General features: G+C 37.3%; 1 protein-coding gene and 1 long non-coding RNA gene across 5 annotated transcripts; both read left to right on the forward strand.

Moving 5' to 3' along the window:
* Window positions 1–906: 906 nt before the first annotated feature.
* LOC149501135 (uncharacterized) lies at window positions 907–9,168 on the forward strand. 3 transcript variants are annotated; one of them, XR_016324513.1, is made up of 4 exons: window positions 5,068–5,429; window positions 5,599–5,813; window positions 6,235–6,523; window positions 8,646–9,168. It is a non-coding gene; the product is annotated as an uncharacterized LOC149501135 (long non-coding RNA). The 3 variants fall into 3 exon arrangements; XR_016324514.1 differs by lacking the exons at window positions 5,068–5,429; window positions 5,599–5,813 and adding an exon at window positions 907–1,032 and having other exon boundaries at window positions 8,646–9,107; XR_016324515.1 differs by lacking the exons at window positions 5,068–5,429; window positions 6,235–6,523; window positions 8,646–9,168 and adding an exon at window positions 907–1,032 and having other exon boundaries at window positions 5,599–6,220.
* A 646-nt stretch (window positions 9,169–9,814) lies between these two features.
* Window positions 9,815–24,600, forward strand: LOC114240618 (uncharacterized). Of its 2 annotated transcripts, XM_089734409.1 has the most exons (3): window positions 9,815–10,069; window positions 10,155–10,490; window positions 18,354–24,600. In XM_089734409.1, the coding sequence occupies exons 1-3, from the start codon at window positions 10,067–10,069 to the stop codon at window positions 18,618–18,620; spliced, it is 606 nt and encodes a 201-aa protein (XP_089590535.1). In that variant the 5' UTR covers window positions 9,815–10,066; the 3' UTR covers window positions 18,621–24,600. The 2 variants fall into 2 exon arrangements, with proteins under 2 accessions (XP_089590535.1, XP_028027036.1); XM_028171235.2 differs by having other exon boundaries at window positions 9,817–10,490.
* The last annotated feature ends 1,406 nt before the right edge of the window (window positions 24,601–26,006 follow it).

A 26,006-nucleotide genomic window follows, 5' to 3' on the forward strand; every position in this document is an offset into this window, starting at 1 on the left:
AGAAGCCCCAAAATTTCTATAGCAATGGGATCATGTCCCTAACTACAAGATGGCAAAAAGTTATCGAACAAAATAGTACCTACATACTTTATTTAAATGTAAATAAACTATATTAAAAAATGTTGTGAGTTTTCTTAAAAAATGCGAAGAAACTTTTTCCCCAACCTATTATTTTGAAATGAAATGTAGTTGATTAATATGAAACATGGTGTGAAAGCAAGTCCAACTTTAATAAGTTGAGATGTTAAATCTGGTAAAAGCAACTAAGCCATCCAAGCTCCATTATGTAATTGATGAACTAGACTATGGATACGAAGTTATTCGATTGCCTCCCTACCATTGTCAATATAAAGCCATCGAACTTATTTCGGGACAAACAAAGGATCATGCAGCAAAGAACAATACTGAACCACCCTTCAGTACTCCTAAAATGATGACTGCTACAAACTACGTGTGCAGAAGTCGCTACAGAAGACTAGAGAAACCTCGTAGAGAAAACAAAGAAAATAGTTTTACAACATTTTGATCGAAATGTGAAAATAAACAATATTATTGAAAATGAATTAATACTATATCTGAGTGCTGACAGCAGTGATGATGATGACAATACTATTAACAGTTCCGATAGTTCACGGAATAAATGTAATATTTTTTGTTAAATTATGTACTTGTCTTATTTTGCTCTTTAAATTTCCGTAAGAAAAAATAATAATGGGACACGGATTCGCCTGTTGATTTTTAAAATTCACATATGTTTCAAGTCTGTATCGATTCATTCGCTTTAATCGATGTTTTTAAGCAGGTTACCTCACTATGAAGATAAAACTGACAGATGTCAAATGTTACTAAAATCCATAGACCTATATAGTAGGGACGAGGTTAGAAGATTTGACTTGAACAGGGTTTGTGGTTGAGTGTTTGAAGCAAGTGTTTTGGTTGTTTAATAATTTTCGGGTGCTTTATTGGGTTCTATTACCTGTTGATTAGCTAATTATTAGTTTTGTGTGTTTATATAAGTGTGTTGTCTTATTTGTAAGTATTATAATATAGTAGTTTAGTGTAAATAGTGTAATTATGAACGGCGTTGACCCCCCCGATCCCGGGGGAGGTTATATCCTTGACCCAACTAACTCATCAATCCCAATGGACACGGAGGTAATCCATCCTTCTAGAAAAAGACAAACGCCTCCAAATTCTGATCATTCCTCTTTACCACCAAAGAAAAATACAGTAGCGCAAGTAATCGGATCTGTTCAATCTGTGCATACCTTACCAGAATATGACGGCAACAGAAAACGATATTTGGATCAGGATGTTGCTCCTTTTTTGATCCACGTAAGCAAAGATTGCGAGTCTTCGGCTAGTGTTACACTACGCCCAATTAAATTTGGTCACTTTTTACATCACAATAATATCAAGGACGTTGCTAAAGACGGCGTTAAACGTATCGGCCGAAACCTCGGAGTCTCAGTACAATTTAAAACTGCTGTTGCCGCAAATTCTTTCCTAGATCACCCAGGTCTTGCTGCAGCTAAATATAATGCTATCATACCTTCATATAATGTGACTCGCATGGGTATTGTAAGAGGCGTTCCCGTAGAGTGGACCTTAGAAGAATTAGTTTCTTCCATTGAAGTTCCTGATGGCTTTGGACGTGTCATCAGAGCCCGACGGCTCAATAAAAAATCAATCGAAAACAACACTCCTATTTGGATTCCAACTCCGACAGTTGTTCTTACATTTATTGACCAAAAGCTTCCTGATAGAGTTTACTGCTTTTTCAATTCCCTCCCAGTTCAGACATATATTTTACCAACAATACAATGTAATAATTGCTGCAGGCTTGGACATGTTGCTACGCAATGCCGGTCAAGTGCGCGTTGTTTTATCTGTGCGAAATCTTACTCTGGCATTGACTGTAATAGTTTATCTCCTATACCTACCTGTTTGTTTTGCTCTGGTAACCATAAAGCCATTGATACATCTTGCCCTGAATATTCTAGACAGAAATCTATCAAACTGGTGATGTCACAAGAAAATATTTCATACAATGAATGCATCAGTCAGGTTTCCACAAGTCAGAAGATCTTTTGCAGACATTTCTCGTACGCTTCCCCCCCCCCGTTTCCCACTCAATATTCCCAAACCCTAACCCAATCTTCTCCCCACACCCAAGGCATATCCAATTCAGTCTCGTACCGTCGCACTTACTGTACCCAAAAATCCCCTCCAGCTCCGGCATCCAGTCCAGGTTATAATAGGCAAGCTCATCAAGCTATTGTTAGTATTCCCCCTTCTAGTCTCCCTAATGGGAGTGCCTATCCTTCAGATGATGTTTCTCCCAATGACAATCTCCTGGAACTCTTACTTTCTACAATTTTAAATATATTTTCCCGTTTTGGGGACTTTGAACTACCGAACAATGTCATATCTAAACTTACTGAGCTTAATAAAATTATTAAAAATGCCCAAATTCCTACAATGGAATTGTCACAGCATTCGTCACAAGAAGAATGATATCATCACCCTTATTAATAAACACAAACCTTCTATCTTTGCTGTCCAGGAGACATGGCTTAAGCCCGGATCCAACTTTAGGATTCCGGGTTTCTCATGTTTCCGGGACGATAGGTTAGATGGTTATGCTGGTTCTGCTATTTTAGTATCTAGAAATGTGATATTTAAATAAATCTCCCTTCCTTCCCACATTAATAGCATTTTTGCTGTTGCTGTTAGAGTTAATAATATTTCTTTCCTCTCCATCTACATCCCTGAACCTAACTTAGCTATTCTCTCTGAATTAAAAACTATTATTACAAGTCTTCCTCCACCTATCCTTATCCTTGGTGATTTTAATATTCACCATACATCTTGGGGTTGTTATTACTGTGATTCTATTTCTTTTCCTTTTCTTGATCTCTGTGATGAACTAGATTTGTGTTTACTAAATGACGGGTCCCCTACTCGCAGAGTTCCTCCATCTCAGAATCCAAAGACTGCTGTGGACCTTTCCTTAACTTCTCCTTCCTTGGCTTCTAGCCTCTCCTGGTCTGTCCTTTCTTCCACTCACGGTAGTGATCACTTTACTATCATTCTGTCAATTTCTAATTCCCTTCATTCTATTCCTACTGCTTCCCTTCCACCTCTCTTAAAATTTAATATTCACAGAGCTGATTGGTCTCAATTCAGATCTCATTTAGATAAAGAAATAATGAATATTCCTTTGATTAACCCTGTCAATGTCCTTTCTTCTTACGTATGTTTCAGAAACGCTCTTCTTTCTTCTGCTGCTAATTCTATACCTCTCAAAAACACTGTTAGATGTAAAATCCCTTCTCCCACGTGGTGGGATTCAGAGTGCACTCAAGCTTGCCAGAACAGATCAGAGGCTGAGGATGCTTATTCGGTTGCTATGAGCTCGGAAAATTTCATCTCTTACCAGAGAATTGCAGCCAAGACTGTAAGACTTTTATCAGAAAAGAAAAGATCTGGTTGGTTGCGTTTTTGCGAGGAGCTCTCTCCTATTACTCCTCCTTCTAAAGTCTGGAAGAATATGAGACGATATCGCTGCTCTGTTCCTGCTCTTGTCATCTCATCTAACGATCCTTCTGACTGGGTTGAACATTTTTCCTGTAGGCTAGCCCCTCCTTCTGTACCTTGCTTGGAAGAAACTTTTCCCTCCACTTTACCCTGTAACCCTACTGATGATTTTGAATCTCCTGTTTCTTGGGAGGAACTTTCAACTGTCTTGGAGTGTTTAAGTGATTCATCCCCAGGAATTGACGGGATTCCATACTCATTTATTTCCAAAAGCAGTAACTCTGTAAAACAGGTATTCCTTTCCATTCTTAATAATATATTTTTATCTGGAACTCCACCTGACGAATGGAGGACTCAAATTATCATCCCTATTTTAAAACCTGGAAAGCCCAGCTCTGACCCTTCTAGCTATCGGCCAATCGCTTTGTCCTGTACAATGGCTAAGATATTGGAACATTTAATCAAGAACCGTTTGGAATGGATTGTAGAAAATAAGAACATATTAGCTAAATCTCAGTTTGGATTCCGAAAAGGTTTTAGCACTATGGATAGTTTAAGCATATTTGTAACAGACGTTCGTATTTCCTTCTCTAAAAATGAGTCTTTGGTAGGTGTTTTTCTGGACGTGTCATCTGCGTATGACAATGTTCTTCTTCCAGTGCTCAGGCAGAAAATGCTCCAGCTGAGTATTCCTGTGAAGATTGTAAACATAATTTTTAATCTTCTGTCTCCTAGATTCGTATATATTCGTGCTCTAAATTATTCTTCCTCTCCCAGACAGCTGTGGAAGGGGCTCCCCCAAGGGTCAGTCCTCAGCCCGTTACTTTACAGTATTTATACGTACGATTTAGAGCTTTCGGTTAATTCCTTTTGTCAAGTTCTACAATATGCTGATGATCTCGCACTCTACGTTTCTTCTAAGAATATTGATGAGGCCTCTTCTCGCCTAAATTCAGGCATAGGCCATCTCCAAGACTGGCTCTCAGACCACGGTCTGTCCCTATCTATTCCTAAAAGCAAAGTGGTTGTTTTCTCTCGGTCCAGATCTTGTCCCAACGTTTCAATATCTTACGATCAACAAAATTTTTCGGTTGTAGACAATGTGAAATTTCTTGGTGTTGTATTAGATTCTAGATTAACTGGTGTCCATCATATTAATCATATTGTTAAAAAATGTGAGAAAAATATTAACATTCTGCGTTCCTTGTCTGGTGTCTGGTGGGGCTGTCACCCCTATACTCAAAAACTTATGTATAACGCCTTAGTACGTAGTCACTTAGACTATGGCACTTTCCTTCTTGACCCTTGTAACAAATCTGCTATGAGTTCCCTTGACAAACTTCAATCTAAATGTCTGAGATTAATCTGTGGAGCTATGAAATCGTCACCTATTAATGCTCTTCAGGTAGAATGCGGCGATGCTCCCTTATTCCTTAGAAGACAATACTTATCTGACCGGTTCCTTTTTAAAGTCATTCAATCTCCTTATCATCCTCTTATCTCTAAACTCCATATCCTTTCTGATTATATCTCTTCTAATAAATATTGGTACCACAAGGATTATCCCTGCCTTTTCAATAGTTTTGTCAGCTATCTCCGCCTTCCTTGTCCTGTATTTCAGTATCAAAAATTTCCTCTTTTCGACATCTCTTTTAAGGCTCTTATATTTCAACCTCAAGTTCTTTTAGATCTCGGCATAGAAAAAAAATGTCATTCTGCAAATTCCCAGTTAAATAGATACATTGCCAAGCATTGGTCCGATTGGCTCATCATTTACACTGATGCTTCTAAGTTGTTAGACCAGGGTTGTGTTGGCTCCGCTGTCTGGATTCCCAAATACAATGTGATTCTCAATTTTAAATGCCCCCCTCAAGCTTCAGTCTTCTCTGGTGAGTCCATAGCTATTCTGGAAGCATTATCATTCATTGAGTCCCATAATCTAAATAAATCTGTTATTCTTACTGATTCTAAGAGTTGTTTACAGGCTATCGTTGCTAACCAATTTAAATCAAAATCTAAATTTCCTTACATACTAAAAATTAAAAATTTACTTTTCAGCTGCCATTCTAAAAACATTGAAGTTGTCCTTGCTTGGCTGCCTGGCCACAGTGGCATTTTAGGTAATGAAACTGCAGATCTTTGTGCCAAAGACGCCACAACAACTGGCTGTATGGATCATTACAGAGTTTATTCTAATGATTTACTCCCAATAGCTAAACAACGATTGCTTTCTTCTTGGAATTCTTGTTGGCAAAAGACTAGTTTTTCTAAAGGTAAACACTACGCTGATATTCAAGGCTTTATTCCTCCCCGACCTTGGTTCTGCAACTTCAAAGATTTACATAAACGCGTTACAAGTACGATCTGTAGATTAAGGCTAGGCCATACGTGTACCCCCGTCCATCTGGCTAAACTTCATATCAGGGATAGTTCTATTTGCGAATGTGGTCTTGACGAAGGCTCTCCAAATCACATGTTTTTCAGTTGTCCTCGTCTATCTTCCTCCCTCTATGATCTCCTTCCTCCTGATATTCCTCGCCCCATTGATCTCAAATCTCTTCTTTCCCTTGTCAACTCCCCTTTCGTTTATATTCTTAGTTCATTCATTAACCATAATAATATTAAGCTGTAGTTTGTCTGTCTGTTATGGAACTAACCCCTGTATATATATTGTGTGCGTCTTATTTGTTTTAGGTAAATCAACAGAGATCCTGTCATCAAACATTCTTAGCTACTCACTTAATTCTTAGTGAATATCTGTGACCTTGCTCGTTCACGAAGCCCGCTATAGAAAGCAGAGTATTAAATACACTTGACATTGGCGAAATATAAAAGGAAACGCCATAAACCTAAGAGATAGATAGGGACACGACACTGAAGTAGGAAACCTATGGAAATGAAACGTCAACAAAAAATTCGTGCCACTGTGACGTCATCTGGCCACAAAACATGGCGGTTTTAGTGCTGCCCAGAAGATTTTAATGTTAGTAGGTTTTATCGATAAACGTCCTTGGCTTATTTTATTTTAAATATTGTTTAGTATGAATGTATTTGTAGAATTTATACTTTAATAGGAAGTAAGTATATTGTTATGTGCAAAGATGATGTGATTTAGATATTATGTGAAATCTAAGACGAGTTCGTGCTTAAAATTTTCCAAGTAAACGATATGACGATTTTTAAAATTTGCTACACTGATTTTATAAAGTTGTCGTTTGCCGCAAAACATAAAGATATGGCATGGTACAGTGCCATCAGCCCATTTCTAGCATGCTGAATGTTATCGTATTTTGAGTACGTGTTTTTCTTAGACTATTACAATCTATTTTAATTGTTTTGCTGACATATTTTAAAGAGGTATTTATAATTAGTGTCATGATCAATAGATTCTGACCGAAAAATGGTGTCCGATTTTTCGGATGAGGGCTCCTGAATTTAAATATATATAGGTAATAGTTTTGGGGCATCGACTTTCTTGAGATCCTATAAAATATGTTTTAATTATTATTTTTGTATGTTTTAAGTATGATAAAATTAGAAATTTTATATAAGCAATCATATTAAATCGATATCAAAGTCAATAAATAATGTACAACCCAAAACAGACGTGACAATGACATTTGGCGCGCTTGTAAGTGACCGGTCTAATATACCTAGTCAGGTCATAAATTCTGTCACATGTTTAATGTAAAATAATTGAAACAAGTTTATTCATTATATAACCATTCATATACCAAAATGAACTTAACAAAACATAGATTCTTATGACACTAAAGTTTATTCAAAATGACCTCCGTGATTTTGAATACAGGCCTTCAATCTCGCGGCCAGTCGTCTATCGCAGCACGAACGAGGTCCATGTCAATATCGGCGGCTGCCTTAATCAAGGATGTCTTGAGTGACTCCAAATTGGGATGAGGCTTTGAGCACGCCTTTTCCTCCAAGTGTTGCCATATCTTGTAATCTAACGGATTCAAATCTGGACTGGAGGAGGGCCAGTCTTCGTGCCGAATGAAGTCGATTTCACGCGCCGCCAGCCAGTCTTGTGTGCTCTTCGCTCTATGAGCTGGCGCCGAATCTTGTTGGAATACCCAGTGCCTGTTATTGAACATGGTATGAGAAACAGGTTCCACAAGGTTCGTCAGGACTGTATTTTGATACACAACTGCATTCGTTTTTACACCTTTCTCACAAAAATGTACCTCTGTTAAGCCCCAATAAGAAACTCCCAACCATACCATGAGCGAGGATGGAAAATGACCTCGTTGGACACCCGGAATACGGTTGCTCGCTTCTTCACTACTGTGTGCGTACAACTTATCATTTTCTTTGTTGTAGCTCTCTTCTACGGTAAAATTTTTTTCATCCGAAAAAAGAATTTCCCGATTTTTTTTTCCCGCGTACCGCTTCAACAAAGCGCGGCATCTCTTTAGTCTCAGGTCCATTAGACGAGCATTCAAACGATGTCCTGTTTTTCTTCGATATGCCCGAAGCCCTAAGTCTTCATTTAACACCCTTTTCACCGTGGTTCTGCTTAACCCTATCTGAAAGGCCAACAGTTTCTGCTTACGTTTGGGATTTCTTTGAATTAGCGCCTTCACAGCTTTTATCACTGCTGGAGTCCTAACAGACCGAGGGCGACCACTTCTTGACCTGTCATCTACACTAGAGTCTTCATTGTATCTTTTGATGATGGTACGATAAACGAATCTTTTGGTTATATTCAAATTTTTCAGTATGTTAAAAATTTGAATTGGCGCGTAACCGCAACGATGCAACGCAATGACTGCAACACGGTCTTCTATAAGCGTCCACTCCATATTTAAAAATGAGTAAAATTCTAAAACTATACATTTTTATTTTCATGAACAATTCGAAATTCGAATTCAATAAACTTTTTTGTGGCCAGCATTCTAAAAGAAAAGTTTTTACTGTGTGACAATACTTATGACCTGACTAGTTAGATTTACCTTAAAGTTAATTTTTTGGCGGGAACGCGAAGAGTGAAGTTGTGTGATTTGTTTTATGTTGTCTATTTAGTGTTTCTTCGGGTTTAAATGTGTAATAATGGTGGTTTATTAACTGTTTCATCATCATCATTTCAGCCTATCGCCGTCCACTGCTGAACATAGGCCTCTCCAATAGATTTCCAGTGCGACCGGTCCATTGCCACCTGCATCCAACGAGACCCAGCGCTTTTTACTAGGTCGTCGGTCCATCTAGTAGGTGGCCGTCCCACACTGTTAATTAACTGTTTAATATCTGTGAAAGTGCACAAATGTGGGAAAATGAAACAAAGCCGCTGGACGTAACTTCTCGGGATCCTCCAAAAAGTCCACTGAAAAAATCTTACTAAATGAGCACCATTTTACTGAGATTATATTTCATCCCATATCATCTCATTTCATTTAATTTCATCCCAGTTGATTGGTGTCTCAAATTAATCATCTTCATTTCATTTCACTCCATAATATCATTTTTCATAAAAATATGAATAATATAAATTATAATAAAACATGACTTAAAGGTCTCAGTTACCAGGTCATAAAATCTCTTAAAATAAAACCTTGAAGTTAGTATTTTAAGTAGTAGTAGTATTAGTTGTGGGTACTTATTAACTCCATGGGATTCACTATTTTATATTAAAGTATAATCTGTATTGCTGGCTCACTGAATTTGGCACCCCTTTTTTGGATTTTCGGATTTTTTTATTTTTAATTATATGTTCGTCGTTTGTTCGATAATGTTGAAAAGTATGGTTTGTTCGTCTTTTATATCTTTATAATTAATTAAACAAATGATCACCCTTAAGTTGGCTCCCCTTACTAGATATATTTATTTTTATCGCGCAGATTTAATGATTTTGATCAATTATCGTTTGTTCGATGACTATTGGTGATTGTTCGATCATGAAAATAATTAACTTCCAAATTATTAATGATTTTATATCTAATAAGCACACCATCGCCTCACGCCACGTTTTTTTTTTTTTGGAAATTTTAATGTTAAGTTATTTGTTCGTCGTTTGTTCGTTAATGTTCGAATGTAAAAATTGTTTGTTCGTCTTTTGTTAATTTATAATTAATTAAACAAATGATCACCCTTAAGTTGACCCCCTTTACTAGATATCTTTATTTATATCGCTACCATGAAGTTAATAAGTACCTAGTAACTCCATGATCGCTACAAACACGCTACGAACAAACAACGAACAAATAATAAAAAAAAAAACAAAATAAAAAAAAAGGGGGCCAAATTCAGTGAGCCATTGTTGAGTCATGACGTCATGTTTAAACTTAATTAATGTGTAATAGACAATATTTTCTAAATGAAAACAGATTGCACACAAGAATGATCGAATGTTAGCGATTTTTTAAATTATCGATATTATGTTTTGAAATCATCGATTAACATGCCCAATCGAAATAGTCAATCCGCAAATTAGCAACAATCAAACTTATTTGTTATCGAATGTGATTGTTGTACGTTTACGCTTGTAACAATTGTATATTACCTACGGTGTTACATGGTAATTAGGTGCAGTGAAAGTGAAAGTAATTAAAAATAATGAACTTTTAAGATCAAACATTATTGTTTTCGGTTCAATTGAGAAGATGGCTACCGTATTTGATAGCCCGTTTATACGACAACGTTTACATCGACTTCGACATCGTGATTATGATTTCGACGAAGACCAGAGATTTGGAAGATGTGATTGCACTAGCTATTCCTATTTCGTACTTTCCATGGTTTTGTTTTCCGTGGGTACAGTAATAACTGTATTAGCTTTGGGTGACGGTGATGGATACATCCTCAACAATTTGGGACACATGTGGCTTGTAGGTCCGATTTTTATATGTTCGGGAATGATGGTTGCTGTTAAAAGTATGTTGTATTTACGAAGAAAAAGTGTTATTCAAATGCTTCTACATCAGAGAGCTATTATACGGGTGAGTCATGTCTGTAATCACGATACTCTGTAATCATTAAAAAAAATCACTAAGAAACCTTAAAGCTTTAGAACTCATACATTAGCGAAAGCCTCTAGTATGCTTCGAAAAACATTAATGATAATAGCAGGACATTCTCATTTACATATAAATGAGAAATGTGCACATATTTGTACAATTACAGTTCTACAAATTTTATCAGAAGTAGAATATTTTATGTGGTGAAGTTTTCTTTATAATGAACATTAGGGATGTTACATGCAGATACCAAATTATGGCCATAGATATAGCAAAAAAGAAAAAAACGAATCTTTCTTAAATATTATTTTGAGTTTGAAGGATTAAATTACAATTAGGTGAATAGTGTTTGTGCTCATTGAATTAATAATTTTACTATGCTTTTTACTGAACTATTAATAATTTTACTGATCGCCTTGTGTCTCTTCCTGCATGGATTGTTCTTATAAATACCCCTCTGAAAAAGTAGTAAGACTGAGATAAAAAATCATAAAAATAAGAAGAAGACATCACTACTTGGCAGATGACTGAGAACCAACTACTTTCTTTAATAATTCGCTACAGCAGTCACAGTTCCAAAATAATATGAAAGAGTAAGTTCATTCAGTGTGCAAACCACGTCATTATTATAAACACACAATTTGTCACTTTTCACCTGAAAATTTCAACAGCTTTAAATAATTTGAATTATGTTTACTGCATATAAGAGTTTACTAAACGAGACAAGGATGTAATTGTCAATTGCTCAAGTAGACTGCTAGACATTTTTTTTATAGAGTATGCTTAGGAAGAATTGTGTGACCAATTCAGTAATAGATGCATTCATAAAGGTGGAACCATAAACTTGTCTATCAGCATCTGGAATAAATAATACAATAACAATACAAATTTTTCAAACTTTTTTACATACGATGTTGCATTCAATTATCATTCAGATGTATTTTAAACATAATATGAATGTCAGAATTTCAATAAATATGTTTTTTTATTTAAACAAACTAACTTCAGTAAGAAAGTCAAAAGGTTCAAGAATCCTATATGAAAAATGTTTTCATATTGTCCCAACAGACCTGGCATTGCTGAAGTCCATGGGCGACTGTAACCACTCACCATCAGGTGGGCCGTATGCTCGTCTGCCTACAAGGGCAATAAAAATAAAATAAAAAAAAGACAGACATTTAACTAAATAAAGTTATGTACTTCTTTTTTCTTTTATAATACGAACCACTTTATTAGGCCTTTAATAAGTTCTCGCTGTTTCTTTTTGAAAATAAAAGCTTTATTTCAATTAAAGGAACAAAAACATTTTATTCATAATAACTAGTCAGGTCATAAGTATTGTCACACAGTAAAAACTATTCTTTTAGAATGTTGGCCACAAAAAAGTTTATTGAATTCGAATTTCGAATTGTTCATGAAAATAAAAATATATATACTTTTAGAATTTTACTCATTTTTAAATATGGAGTGGACGCTTAAAGAAGACCGTGTTGCAGTTATTGCGTTGCATCGTTGCGGTTACGCGCCAATTCAAATTTTTAACATACTGAAAAATTTGAATATAACCAAAAGATTCGTTTATCGTACCATCAAACGATACAATGAAGACTCTAGTGTAGATGACAGGTCAAGAAGTGGTCGCCCTCGGTCTGTTAGGACTCCAGCAGTGATAAAAGCTGTGAAGGCGCGAATTCAAAGAAATCCCAAACGTAAGAAGAAACTGTTGGCCCTTCAGAAGGGGTTAAGCAGAACCACGGTAAAAAGGGTGTTAAATGAAGACTTAGGGCTTCGGTCATATCGAAGAAAAACAGGACATCGTTTGAATGCTTGTCTAATGGACCTGAGACTGAAAAGATGCCGCGCTTTGTTGAAGCGGTACGCGGGAAAAAAAAATCGGGAAATTCTTTTTTCGGATGAAAAAATGTTTACCGTAGAAGAGAGCTACAACAAACAAAATGATAAGGTGTACGCACACAGTGAAGAAGCGAACAACCGTATTCCGCGTGTCCAACGAGGTCATTTTCCATCCTCGCTCATGGTATGGTTGGGAGTTTCTTATTGGGGCTTAACAGAGGTACATTTTTGTGAGAAAGGTGTAAAAACGAATGCAGTTGTGTATCAAAATACATTCCTGACGAACCTTGTGGAACCTGTTTCTCATATCATGTTCAATAACAGGCACTGGGTATTCCAACAAGATTCGGCGCCAGCTCATAGAGCGAAGAGCACACAAGACTGGCTGGCGGCGCGTGAAATCGACTTCATCCGGCACGAAGACTGGCCCTCCTCCAGTCCAGATTTGAATCCGTTAGATTACAAGATATGGCAACACTTGGAGGAAAAGGCGTGCTCAAAGCCTCATCCCAATTTGGAGTCACTCAAGACATCCTTGATTAAGGCAGCCGTCGATATTGACATGGACCTCGTTCGTGCTGCGATAGACGACTGGCCGCGCAGATTGAAGGCCTGTATTCAAAATCACGGAGGTCATTTTGAATAAACTTTAGTGTCATAAGAATCTATGTTTTGTTAAGTTCATTTTGGTATATGAATGGTTACATAATGAATAAACTTGTTTCAATTATTTTACATTAAACATGTGACAGAATTTATGACCTGACTAGGTATTGACCATCGCTAGTGACTACTTTCTCCCATCTTTCTGGCAGTATATGAATTCCGTGTCTGAAAAACGATGTGTCTTTTGAGAATATCCAAAAATCGGTCCATTTTTAGCTTCTTCATACAAATGAAAGCGCTGGTCAGCTAGTGCAGCATGTCAGCATGTGCCATCAAACAGAATAGGTAAATATCAGAAGGGGTTATGTCAGGTGAATATGGCCTCGCCGCCTGGCGGACCCCGCCTACGTGCGACGCACCGTCGAGGCGATCCGCCCGGTCCTCTCGGGCTGGGTGAATCGCGACCGAGGACGTCTCACCTTCCGAGCGACGTAGGTGCTCACGGGACACGGCTGTTTCAGTCGCTACCTGCACCTCGTCGCCCGGAGGGAGCCGACGCCGAAGTGCCACTGCAGTGGCTGCAACGAGGACACGGCGCACAGTGGGTCGATACTGTGATTTTAGTGACTTAGGGACCAACTTTGTTTTTTTATAATTTTTTTTATGTAGATAGATAGAGCTCGTTAATCTCAATAATAATTGTTTTGGGCAAAAATTACAAAAACTTTATAGTTTGGTCAGAAAAATGTGTTTTGTGATTTTTTTGTATGGAGCGGGTCACATTAAATTAAATTCCTGCTAAGTACCGCGAGGTCCCGCTTTGAAACTTTATTTTCCTTATACCTTGTCTAGTCTACTATCATTTGATGCTATGAACATGTGCATAAAGTTGCAACTCTGCCAAATAAATGGATCGAAAAAAATTAATAAATACATAGAATAAAAACCTTTATATTTTTTTTCGTAAGTGCTTTTAAGTTAAATTTGATATGGATTAGTAAGTAAAAGCACGTAATGATACCCATAATTAAATAATACCTAACAACAATACATTTAGTAGGTCTCTAATTAAGCAATCTCTCTAATTATTAAGATAGTTAACATTATTTAATGAGGATAATTAGTTAAGTAGCCATTACTGGGTAGTAGAAAATATAGTAAACATTTGTTTGTCTCTGGAAGTATAAAGTGACCATGTTTATTATATACTAACTAGTGTTCGTTTATTCGTACTACTACTAACATCTCGTGATTGTCGTTGTGATCTTGCTGTTTCCATTATAATTGGTAATTTTGTTAACAATTTAGGATTATTTATGATTTTAAAAGAGCAACTACAGTCGCTGTCTGATAATAAAAAACTCTTTCAATTCCTACAAAATCAAATAAACGTGACCGAAGAGAAAAATGTTGAGCTCCAAAAATTCTGTACGCAATTTTGTTCAAATATAAGTGCAATATGGAAACGAAGTAGTCGCATGTTAGCACAGTTTATAAGAAAAAAATGTGATTGGTTAGAATGTGCAATAAACTGGCCCGAAGGAATGATACCTGAAGCTATCAACACTGCACATGAAAGGCTCGAGATTTCTAATACTCAAGATTTTGAAAATGTACCACCCTCAAATGTACTACAGAAGCCTCGACATCTATTTTTGCACCTCGAAAACCTTTTTAAGAATTGGGATCCAGGCAAAAACGAAGACGCATTGAACAAATTTACCAATCGCTTTCGTTATCCCCGGATGAAATGAAAGCTACTACAATTGCTAGTTTGAGAAACACTAGAAATGAAGATGTAGGAGAAATAATGAACCACTTGTCAAAATCACCCCGAAGATCTAGAAAAAGTTAATAAGTATTTAATTACAAGTAAAGTGAAAAGTAGTACATATTCTCCCGACAAGGCAATATTAGTTTCACTTAAATTAAGTGGCAGTATATAAACCTAAGAGAAGCAGCAAGTGAAAATGGGTCTGATTTATACCCTTCTTAATATAAAATTAAGCAAGAAAAGACCAAATGTTATCCAGGGTAAGACGAGGCAATTATTACTGAAGAAGGAGCTGCTATTAAAATGCAAGCATTACTAAACTTGGCGCTATATAGGCTTTTAGATGTGATTACTTCGGATTTGGACTCTGCAAGAGAGCTACTGCTTATAAGCAAATAGGCTTTGATAGAGCCCCAGGTCAAAGTCTAGTTCCTATAAGGCTTCAGAAATTTGATGGAACAATTGTTTGGGAAAACGACCTACCCTCATGAACTTTTTATTGCCGTCCAATAATGTTTAAATTTACAAAAGAAACGCAGCCAACAGTGACAATTATAAAAGCTAGCATAACAGAAGAAATAGAAAGACTTCAGCCATCAAAAATCAAACAAGTTGAAGTTAAGCATCAATTGCACATGATGATGATAGACGGCAAAATAACCTCATATTTTTCAGAAACATTTTCTGCTGTCTGTGATATTTGCAAAGCAAAACCGTCAGAGTTTTTTGGAGTGACTTGCTTATCAAAGAGAAAATAATGAAGAAATATTCCAGTATGGAATGCCATCTTTACATGCCTGGATAAAATGCATGGAGTGCTTACTTCATATCGGTAAATATAATTTTATTACTTCACAATTTTTTCATCGTATGTAGTTTCCTGTGAGATAATTTTTTAAATGACACTTTTTTTGTTTACGTCTTATCGTTTGGACTTCAAGAAATGGAGTTGCAAGGGGCGATGACAAAGAAAAAATAGCAACCAGAAAAAGTGCTATACAGCAAGCGTTTAAAAAGGAATGCGGTTTACTTATAGATGTTGTCAAGCAAGGAGTAGGAACAACCAATGATGGCAATACTGCCAGAAGATTTTTCAGGGATGCAGAAGAAACAGCCCGCATAACAGGAATACGTAAAGGTTTCACGTGATTCTTCACTCTGTTGCATCTGGAGAGCGCGTTTCCAATTTTTCGGAATTTTTTAGATATACTGCAGAATTGTATGTTAATTTATATCCCTGGTATTATATATGCCTTCCAGTATCCATAAATTGTTGGCACATGGCAGTGATATATAATAATGAAGAACTTTGGTGCCATTCGTATAGGTAAACTCTCGGAAGAGGCAGCGGAAGCTCGCAATAAAGATTTTCGGAAATATACAGAGAGATGTTATTCAAGAATGAGAAGTAGAACGTCGACTAATGAGGATATTTTACACAATCTTCTTTCGTCTTCTGACCCAAAGATCGAAAGGTGAAACAAAATATATAATATTTAGAGAGATTGCATAATTAGAGACCTACTAAATGTATTGTTGTTAGGTATTATTTAATTATGGGTATCATTACGTGCTTTTACTTACTAATCCATATCAAATTTAACTTAAAAGCACTTACGAAAAAAAATATAAAGGTTTTTATTCTATGTATTTATTAAATTTTTTCGATCCATTTATTTGGCAGAGTTGCAACTTTATGCACATGTTCATAGCATCAAATGATAGTAGACTAGACAAGGTATAAGGAAAATAAAGTTTCAAAGCGGGACCTCGCGGTACTTAGCAGAAATTTAATTTAATGTGACCCGCTCCATACAAAAAAATCACAAAACACATTTTTCTGACCAAACTATAAAGTTTTTGTAATTTTTGCCCAAAACAATTATTATTGAGATTAACGAGCTCTATCTATCTACATAAAAAAAATTATAAAAAAACAAAGTTGGTCCCTAAGTCACTAAAATCATAGAATCGACCCACTGTGCGCCGCGTCCTCGTTGCAAAAATAGGACCGGACTTGTCGCTTCCGACCGTCGTGGCTACGATGCTGGGCAGCGACGAGCCCTGGCAGGCGATGCTCGACTTGTGCGAGTCCACCATCTCGCAGAAGGACTCGGCGGAACGGGATAGGGAGAGCTCTTCTTCCCTCTCGGCGTCGTGCCGCCGCCGCCAAGCCGGGGGTCGGAGGAGGGCCTTTGTCCAGCTCCGGCCCCTATGAGGAGGCAGTCTCCTCCCGGTGATGGTCACGGGGCGACCTAAGGGGGTTGAGACTGCGCCGCACGCTACCGTCGCTTTAGCGCGCTGGCACCAGGAGGACGGGACGATGCGTCGGCGGCTACGGACTGCGATGCGGTCCGCATTTTCGTCGTCCCTGTCGTCACCGAATATACTATGGAAGAGCAACCCGGTCGGCGGTGTATCGCGTTCCGACCTGGCAGGCTGGTTCTGGCCCAGCGGGGTATCCCGGAACACCAGCGGCATCACCCGAGCGGCCTGGTAGGGCCGCCGTACCGCGGAGAGCGACGTCGTTTGTCGTCGACTATCGCCTCGACGACCCGGTGGGTCGGGCTCGGGGTGGCGCCGCGTGTCTGGTTGTAGTGTTGAAATATGGTTGATGAACATATTTTGTGTAATATATTACTATTTGTTAAGATCACATCGAGTTAATATCAGATCGCGGATTGCAGTGAAAACTGGCTATAATTGCAAATATTGCAACACAATGTGAACCACATGCTGCAAATCTGTGCCTAGAAACTTTGTTACTAACCAATCACGTCATTTAGGATCCTCCCGATCCACTTACGGTGTTTTTAGATACCTCAAGCAGCGGTCATCGTTCTCGTCAAACCCGTCGCTTGCGAAGAAGGGCTCGGCGAGTAAATTAACCCACAAACTCAGCCTACTGAATTTCTCGCCGGATCTTCTCAGTGGGTCGCGTTTCCGATCCGGTGGTAGATTCTGTGAAGCACTGCTCTTGTTAGGGTTAGTGTTAGCAACGTCGTCAGGTTTGAGCTCCGTGAGCTACTTGTTAGGTTACGCTGACGTAGCCTCTCAAGGTTATCAGCTTAGGTAGGAAAAAAAACTAACCACACGAAGACTATCTTTTCTTACTCCTATAATTTCCACTTCAATTAAAAATTATACATTTTCTGATTAAGTAAAAAACTACTTTTATCTCAACTTATTTTTTAACAATGAAAATATTTAGATTAAACTGTAAAAACTGTCAACTTTTTTTTTTAACAATGAAAATATTTAGATTATACTGTAAAAACTGTTTAATCACATTTCAGATCGATGAATTCCCTATGAAATTGTAGAAATGCAACAACAATAATAATTACATGTATTGATTATGATGAAGATGAATTAAAAACTTAATGTAGTTAACATTAAATTCAGTAATACATTAAACTCATTGGCAGTATTTGTTAATCATATGACCCGTGAAAATTAAAATTTCTTAATTATCTATACAAAAATTTGATCTTGACACTAAAAAATGTTTGGATTTTATACCTTCTATCCAGGCCAAGGTGGAAAAACTTAGCTATATTGTCTCGTTTTTTGATAAATGTTGTCTTAGTAAATAATGTTTTTTTTTACAGGATATGGCTGCAGTCCAGGCTGAACAGGCATATAGTGGACATATGCCTCGAACAGCTTCAAGTGTTACTCTTCCCCCTTCTTATGATGCTCTGATTTCTGGTGCTGCCACAAGCAAACCACAGCCATCCAGCTCCGAGCCTCCACCTCCAACATATGATGAAGCTATGTATCTTATAGGTGATGAGAAAATGAGAATCGAAGGTAAAAATGACGAAAATCCCAAACAGGAAACAAGTAATCAGTCTGATTCAGATAGTAAACCATGAAAGGAAAATCAAAAGAGATATACTGAATTAGTTCTGTAAGGAAAACATAACTCTTCCCTTTGTATTAATATTAGATGCTTAGTTACTTTGGTAAAGTATTCTCGAATGTGCCTAAAATATAAATTTCTTAGTTATTATATTGTATGTAAAAGGTTACATTTACTTAATACCCTTAAGATATGTATACTTTTAAACTTGTAAAAAAATTATACTAACTAGCATTTGCTTGGAACTGAATACCACAAAGCTATTATATACTTGTTTTTATTTATTTATTAGCTGTCAGAGAAAAGGTAGAAATATAGAAATAACAAATAATATTATATATTATTGTGCCTGTATGATGCACATTGATTTTAATTTAACATCTGTACATGACAGATTTTTGAAGCAGATTGCTATGACATAATGTTGACTTAAATAATGTTATTAATAGATAATATAAAGCATGTCCGCATTTTAATGTTATATAAATGTTAAAAAAACCTGTTTATTTGATGGCTAAAATATTGCTATCAAAAATTATCAAAATGGTAAATTGATTTATTCATCAAATATGATGTCAAATCAGCCTGTAATATTTCGATCAGAAGTCAAGATAGCATGGACCACTCCCAGTGTTATATAAGATCATAGTTGTCACTCAATTATATATATAACATAGAGACTGCCAATTACAAGATAACTCATAGGTTGTTTACCTGCCCAGGTCACCAGCTCACTATGCTACCTTGCTGCTCGTTTAGAGATCAATTTTATACAGCTATGACAAAGGTCATAGAATAATAGTGTAGATATAAATAGTTGGACTCTGGGAGGAGAAGAAAAATCAGGGTTGGCCTAAATGAACAGAAAATTTATTAAGACATGAACAAAATATCTACTTGATTAATATGTACTATAATTAACGTTTTTAATAATATAATATGATTAAATTAATTAAATTAGCTTCTGGGACCGGAATCCTTGAAAGTGCTGTGGCAGTCAACTTGTTGAACTAGTTTTGTAATAATGAAAAGTATTGCATTTAATGACTTTTTGAATGAATGATTTTCTTTGTCAAAAATGTAAATTATGTATATCGGCGCAACTCTGCTATTTAGATAACAAAGATGGTTGGAGTTAACCGTTTCGTCAATGTTAAAATTGTTGGATAACTGTTAAGTCCAATGCATGTCAACAATTGTGTAAGACGGTATTCAGGAAAAACTATCTTAAATTTAACTTTTTTTTTTTTTTTTTTCCTACCTAGCTGAGAGCCTTGAGAGGCTATGTCAGCGTAACCCTAACTTTTGTAGGTGAGCTCACGGGGCTCAAACCTGATGACGTTGCTAACACGAACCCTAGCAAGAGTCGTGCTTCGCAGAATCTACCACCGGATCGGAAACGCGACCCACTGAGAAGATCCGGCGAGAAACTCAGTGGGCTGTGTCTGAGAGTTAATTTACTCGTCGAGCCCTTCGTCGCAAGCGACGGGTTCGACGAGAACGGTGACCGGTGCTTGAAGTACCTAAAAGCACCGTTAGTGGATCGGGAGGATCCGAGATAACGTGTTTTGGGCGACGTCGACTGCTTTCCATTCTGTCCGCAGGATCGGGAATGTAGTTACCGGCGGCCACGATGAGAGGGTTCTCGTGTCGTGCCGCTTTATCGAAGTGGCGCATGGACGCCGACTGAAGATACTTACTGATGGACTCTAAGTCCAGGTCGTCATGGAGGTCGACGTTCCTGACGAACCACGGGGCTCCGACGGCTATCCTGCAAAAACGGGATTGAATAATTTGAAATGTTTTTAGGTGTATGCGGGCCGCGTGAGCGAACACTACACTTGCATAGGTCATGACGGGGCGTATGCAAGTTTTGTAGAGTGTCACCTTATTTCTAAGGGACATTTTACTTCGCCTACATATCATCGGGTAGGAATTTAACTAAACCACGTTTTATTATAAATACGAGTTGCTTTTGTTGCACAACACATTCCGGATCAAGCACTCGAACGGAGCGGACCTCTGTGTGCTTAGTGCGATTTTTTTAACGTTCTCGATAGCGTAAAAGTTAGCTCATATTTGTATGGAATGGGATCGTTTGCCTACGTTTGCTGTTAGGGGCGCTGTTCCAACTGCATACAAAATTGGGTTACCTTTTACGCTATCGAGAACGTTAAAAAACTCGCACTAAGCACACTGATGGCGTCAGTCTCTCCGTCATGTATTTATGAATCCAATCTTTGTTTGAAACTATTATTTTCCAATTAGTCTAAATATCAGATTTTCAATTGTACTAAGTAATAACAGTTAAACAATTGTAATTAACTACATACTTCATTGGAAACTGAATTGCAGTCTGTAATTATTAAAATTATTTTTACGGTTAGTTGCACTTAACAGAGATTTTTATGGTCACAAACTACAAATGAGGTTACGAATCGCCTGGATTCCTAAAATATTAGGTTTCTAGCGAAATTGCTATTTAGAATACAGAAAATTAGTGATTTTTCGATAGATTTTTTTTATTACTCGAAATATGCACCCATGGCATTGGTGTATCTGTGCCTGTGATTCTTCAACTTTTTTTGCTGAATGAAAGGATTGCTGGTGGCCCGGCGGCCTTTCCAATTTCACCAGGACAGGTGGGCGAGCAAAGGCTCAGCCAGGAGGGGTGGGATTTGCTAACAGCTGCCCGAGTGCCGCCAAAGGAGACTTGTTAACTCATGGGCAGCTGCTTCGCGAATGAATCTACTACCGGATCAGAATCGTGACTCACTGATCCGCCGCGTAGCTCAGCGGGCTGATGCATGGGTTAGGTTGCTAGTCGAACTCTTTGCAGAGTTCGACTAGCACGGTTACCGGGGTCACTAAGTCTGCTTCTAGTGTTAGAGCTGAAGGCTTCTAGTGTTAGAGCTGAAGGCGTCTAGTGCAAGGGCTATTGGATCTGATGGATCCGTAAGGACGTGTCTAGAGCGTCGACTGGCTCCTGCGTGATCAGAGGAATAGTCAGCGACGGCAACGATAAGGCGATTATCATGACGCATAGCCTTATCGACGTAACGTTCCGACGCTGACTTTGTGTTTTCGGATCTATTCGAAGCTCAGGTCGTGTAAGTCGACGTTCCTCACGAACCACGTTGCTCCGACGGCTAACCTGCAAAAACGAGACTGTAGAGATTGGAGGGTGTCTATGTGTGTTTGGCCACGTGAGCGATCGCCACACTCGCGCAAGTAATGACAGGCCTTATGCAAGTTTTGTAAAGTGTCACCTTGTTCTGAAGGGACATTTTGTTCTTGTTGATCTTGCACTTGTGTAGTAAACGGTTGCCGTCGGTGAATAAGGCTAACTGTGTCGGCGGCGATCGAGGAATTTCGTTAATTTGCGCGGAATCCCAATTCTCTTCAAATATATTTTGTACTGCGTCTCGGGTATTGCATTTTTTCCCTGAGAAGAAGCTATCCAAACTTTGGAAAAAGTAGAAGTCTTTCGGCGTGAGGTGGTTGGTGACGCAAAACTTCCAACCCTAGCACTTGTAGCTTAGAAACTGTCTGTTGTGCTGCATGATGTCAATCGTTGTCGTTTAGGAGTAGCGGGGATGAGCGATTAGCCATGGCTAGCCGGATCCATCATTGTGTCCAGTTTCTCCCAGTACACATTCTGTTATACACCAGTACACCAGTAATGCTGGTGTCGTTTGGTAAGAAGCTGTCATGAATTATACCAAACATGATCCACGACTTTTTAGGGATAAGTTTTCGTTTGGGGCATTGCCTAGATGCTGAAAAAAAATTAAGACCGCTTGCGATTGTCAAAAAGAAAACATTTTTCGCCCTCAATGACAATGCCGTTCAAAATGGCTTTGTTACTGTGATTGTCGCGCTGGCGATCGTTCATTTTGTGCTATTCCCCCTTTTATTTTTATTTTACCTTACCAATTTGACGCAATTTCACTAAAATTGTTTTGATGCCAACGTTGAAAGCTTCTGAAGGTTGCAGTGTTCACACCGTACACATTGCTTATGTTGCGATCGTTTGTGCGGCATTGCTACCACGACGATGCTCGTATTCCATAATAACTAATAAACAACTAGTTGAATTTGAACATACAATTCCATATTTTTAATGCAAAATTAATTTTAAATCAGAATTTATTGCCAGCCGTATATAAATTACGTTTCAAATGACTAGTATTGTAAAACGGAAACTTCATAGGTAAAGACCTATTATATAAAATAACCGCACTTAAGCCGTAAAAGTATTTTTAATGGTATGTATGAACGACTTGCAAAATACCGTAATGAATAGTAGTAGTAATAGTTCTAAACATTACTCATGCACTTTACTTCCAGTTTATATTTTTGTGATCAAATTTTAATAGTGTTCAGTTATTAAACCCGTATTATAATATTGTCACAATAAATTGCAATTAATGTTATTTATATTGAATAAGAAAAAATTAGTACTTTGGTAATTTCATGTCGTCTATTATTTTTTTGAAAACATAATAATACAGATACGTGTTCAATTTTATGGTGCTAAAACACTTACGGCTTAGCTAACGAAATAGTAATAAAATGCCTTTTTAATTGTAAGTTAGGTAAAATTATTGCTATAAATAAAGTACTTAGTATACCTACAGTAGTAGGTACTGTTATGTGGTTATATATTTATGAACCTACACAATATTCATGGTGTGACATGAGGAAAAACTTTCAAAATTGTACTTATATTTGAAGCCAAATGTAGCGTATTCTGCGCAAAATTGCATTGTATTGAAGGTCATAGTGATAAGTTTATTTATTATTTACGTTATACTCGTGCGAATGCAGGCGCTCTAAGGACAGCCGTCCGCTTATTCCTACGCTCCGCAATCTGCATGCGCGATACGCCGGGAGTGGACTCTGACTAAAGCAAAATTAGCAAAAGTGCATGGATAACAGGAAAATTATCGCATGAATCCATAACGCCATCTGTGATCTATAGTAAATATATGTAGATGGCATTTTGCTACTTTAAAAAATCGTAATGAGTAATTTCATCAGTTAAGGGTGTCACACATGGCGAAGACACTATAATATTTTATCTTAACAAACAATATCGCTCGCTATAGATTTTGTGTGAACTATGACACATCTTCGCCGTGTGTGACGGACTTTACAGTTGTTTTAAAGACCAACTGTACAAACATTAGTTATTAACAATTTTATAGCAAGGTTCAAACTCAACACTCCTAAAAAAGCTTGTTTTCAAAAGCCACTCGACCATCATAATCAAACATTATTTTTCGAAACAGATCACTAAAGTAAGATTGTTTTCAACTAGTATTATAATAGTAAGCATTGTGTAGATATTTTATGATTTAGAAGTGAAATAATTGGATGCAGTTAACCAATTTTACTGCTTGGAATGAAATGGTAGTTCGGCAAAAAACAATTATATTTTAGCCGGGCGTTACTTAAGTCGCATGTAGTGAATAAAATCAATGTCATCTAGCTTAATTTAGATCTGTTTTCATAGGACTATAGAACTTCGATATCCATGCAATTCTGCAGCTGATCGTACCAAAAATAATACATTATTTTTTGTCCTTTATTTGATTATTATACTTATTTAGACGTGTGAATATTGTTGCCTTATGTATCGAATAGTGGAATATTGTTCTTCAGTATGGTTTTAGCACATTCAGTGGTCCAACGTATTTGGTATAACGGTTAAGTCGTAATTATATAATGTATTTTAAATGAATAACTGTTAAAGGGAACCAGATTGTAAAAAATGTATTATTTTTATGATACCAAAGGAGTAAGGAGCAAATTTTTTTTAACGGCGTACATATTGTTATATTATACCGTTTTATATGTTAAAAATACTTCAAATCAATATAGTTAGTATAGATCTGTTAATGTACTTGAATGTGATTGTAAGTTTAGTTATGATTTATTTTATCTATAGATCTCCCTTGATTAATTATACACTATTTTGAGTTACAGAATGTTTTATTTCAATATTTAATATACCCACTAATTTAGGAATCGTATTAAATAATTTTTTATGACATAAAGATATTCTACAGTGGTCAAATATACTAAGAAATACAAATATACCTCTACACACAATCTACCCACATATTATTTAAACATCATAAACGGAACATTTACACGCATAAAATTAACTAACTAAAATTCTATCCAACTATTTATATCCAAAGAAAAAATTGTGAGGTGTTTTAATCAGCAAGATCACGAACAATAAATGACTTTTTTCCCCTACCTATGCTGATGGCCCTGAGAGGCTATTTCAGCTTCGCCTTAATGTGTAGGTGAGCCCACGAGGCTCAAACCGGGAGTATTGCTAACACTGACTCTAACAATAGCAGTGCTTCGCAGAATCTGCCATCATGACTTACGCAAGTGTGGTGTTCGCTCACGCAGCCCGCACACACTTAGACACCCTCCAATCCCTACAATCCCGATTTTGCATGTTAGCCGTCAGGGCTCCGTGGTTCGTGAGGAACGTCGACCAACACGACGACCTGGGCCTCGAATCGATCCGCAAACACATGAAGTCAGCGTCGGAACGGTACTTCGATAAGGCTATGCATCATGTCAATCGCCTTATCGTTGCCGCAGATGACTACTCTCCGAATCCTGATCATGCAGGAGCTAGTCACCGTCTTCGCCCTAGACACCTCCTTACGGATCCATCAGATCCCATAACTCTTGCATTAGATGCCTTTAGCTCTAACATTAGGAGCAAGCTAAGGGACCCTGGCAACCATCCACGTGCTTTGCGAATGAATCTACTACCGGATCAGAATCGCGACCCGCTGAGAAGATCCGGCGAGAAACTCAGTGGGCTGTGTCTATGGGTATATGTGACAACAGTTAGGTAATGTTTTATAGGTAAATTTTTTTGATGAATCACTATATCTAATGCTTTGAGTTTAATTTCAATTTTATATCCTAAGATTGTTTGTTTTCAAATTCCGTTTAAGTCTAAACGCTCACACATCAGAAAATCACTGTAACTAAAACATACTCAAATTTTGGCATATGAAAGGGGTTAACGTATGAAATTGCCATTTTATTGTAACAGGTACTTCGAATTGACAGACATAGAACCTTCATGGTTTCATATTTTTGAGTGAAACTTTTTTCAAATCGTATTGATATTGACAATATGAAGTTCTTCTTTTAAAAAATGTGCAACATTCGATTATCGACTTTCAGATGTTTTTTTTATTCAACTTAGACAAGAAAGATCGATACTTCGAAAATTCGAGTGATTTTTGAATAAGAGTTCCGATCCGAAACTAGCGCTGCAGAAACAGCTCGCAATATCAATGTTGCGTTTGGAGAGGGGACTGCTAATGCACGCACCGTGCGATTTTGGTTTAAA

Source organism: Bombyx mandarina, chromosome 17, assembly GCF_030267445.1.
Source record: "Bombyx mandarina strain Sakado chromosome 17, ASM3026744v2".
Lineage (NCBI taxonomy): Eukaryota > Metazoa > Arthropoda > Insecta > Lepidoptera > Bombycidae > Bombyx > Bombyx mandarina.

Excerpts from the sequence above, each read along its gene's own strand:
- LOC114240618 (XM_089734409.1), top strand. Across the intron at positions 10,491-18,353 it reads ATCAGAGAGCTATTATACGG|GATATGGCTGCAGTCCAGGC; the intron begins GTGAGTCATGTC and ends TTTTTTTTACAG.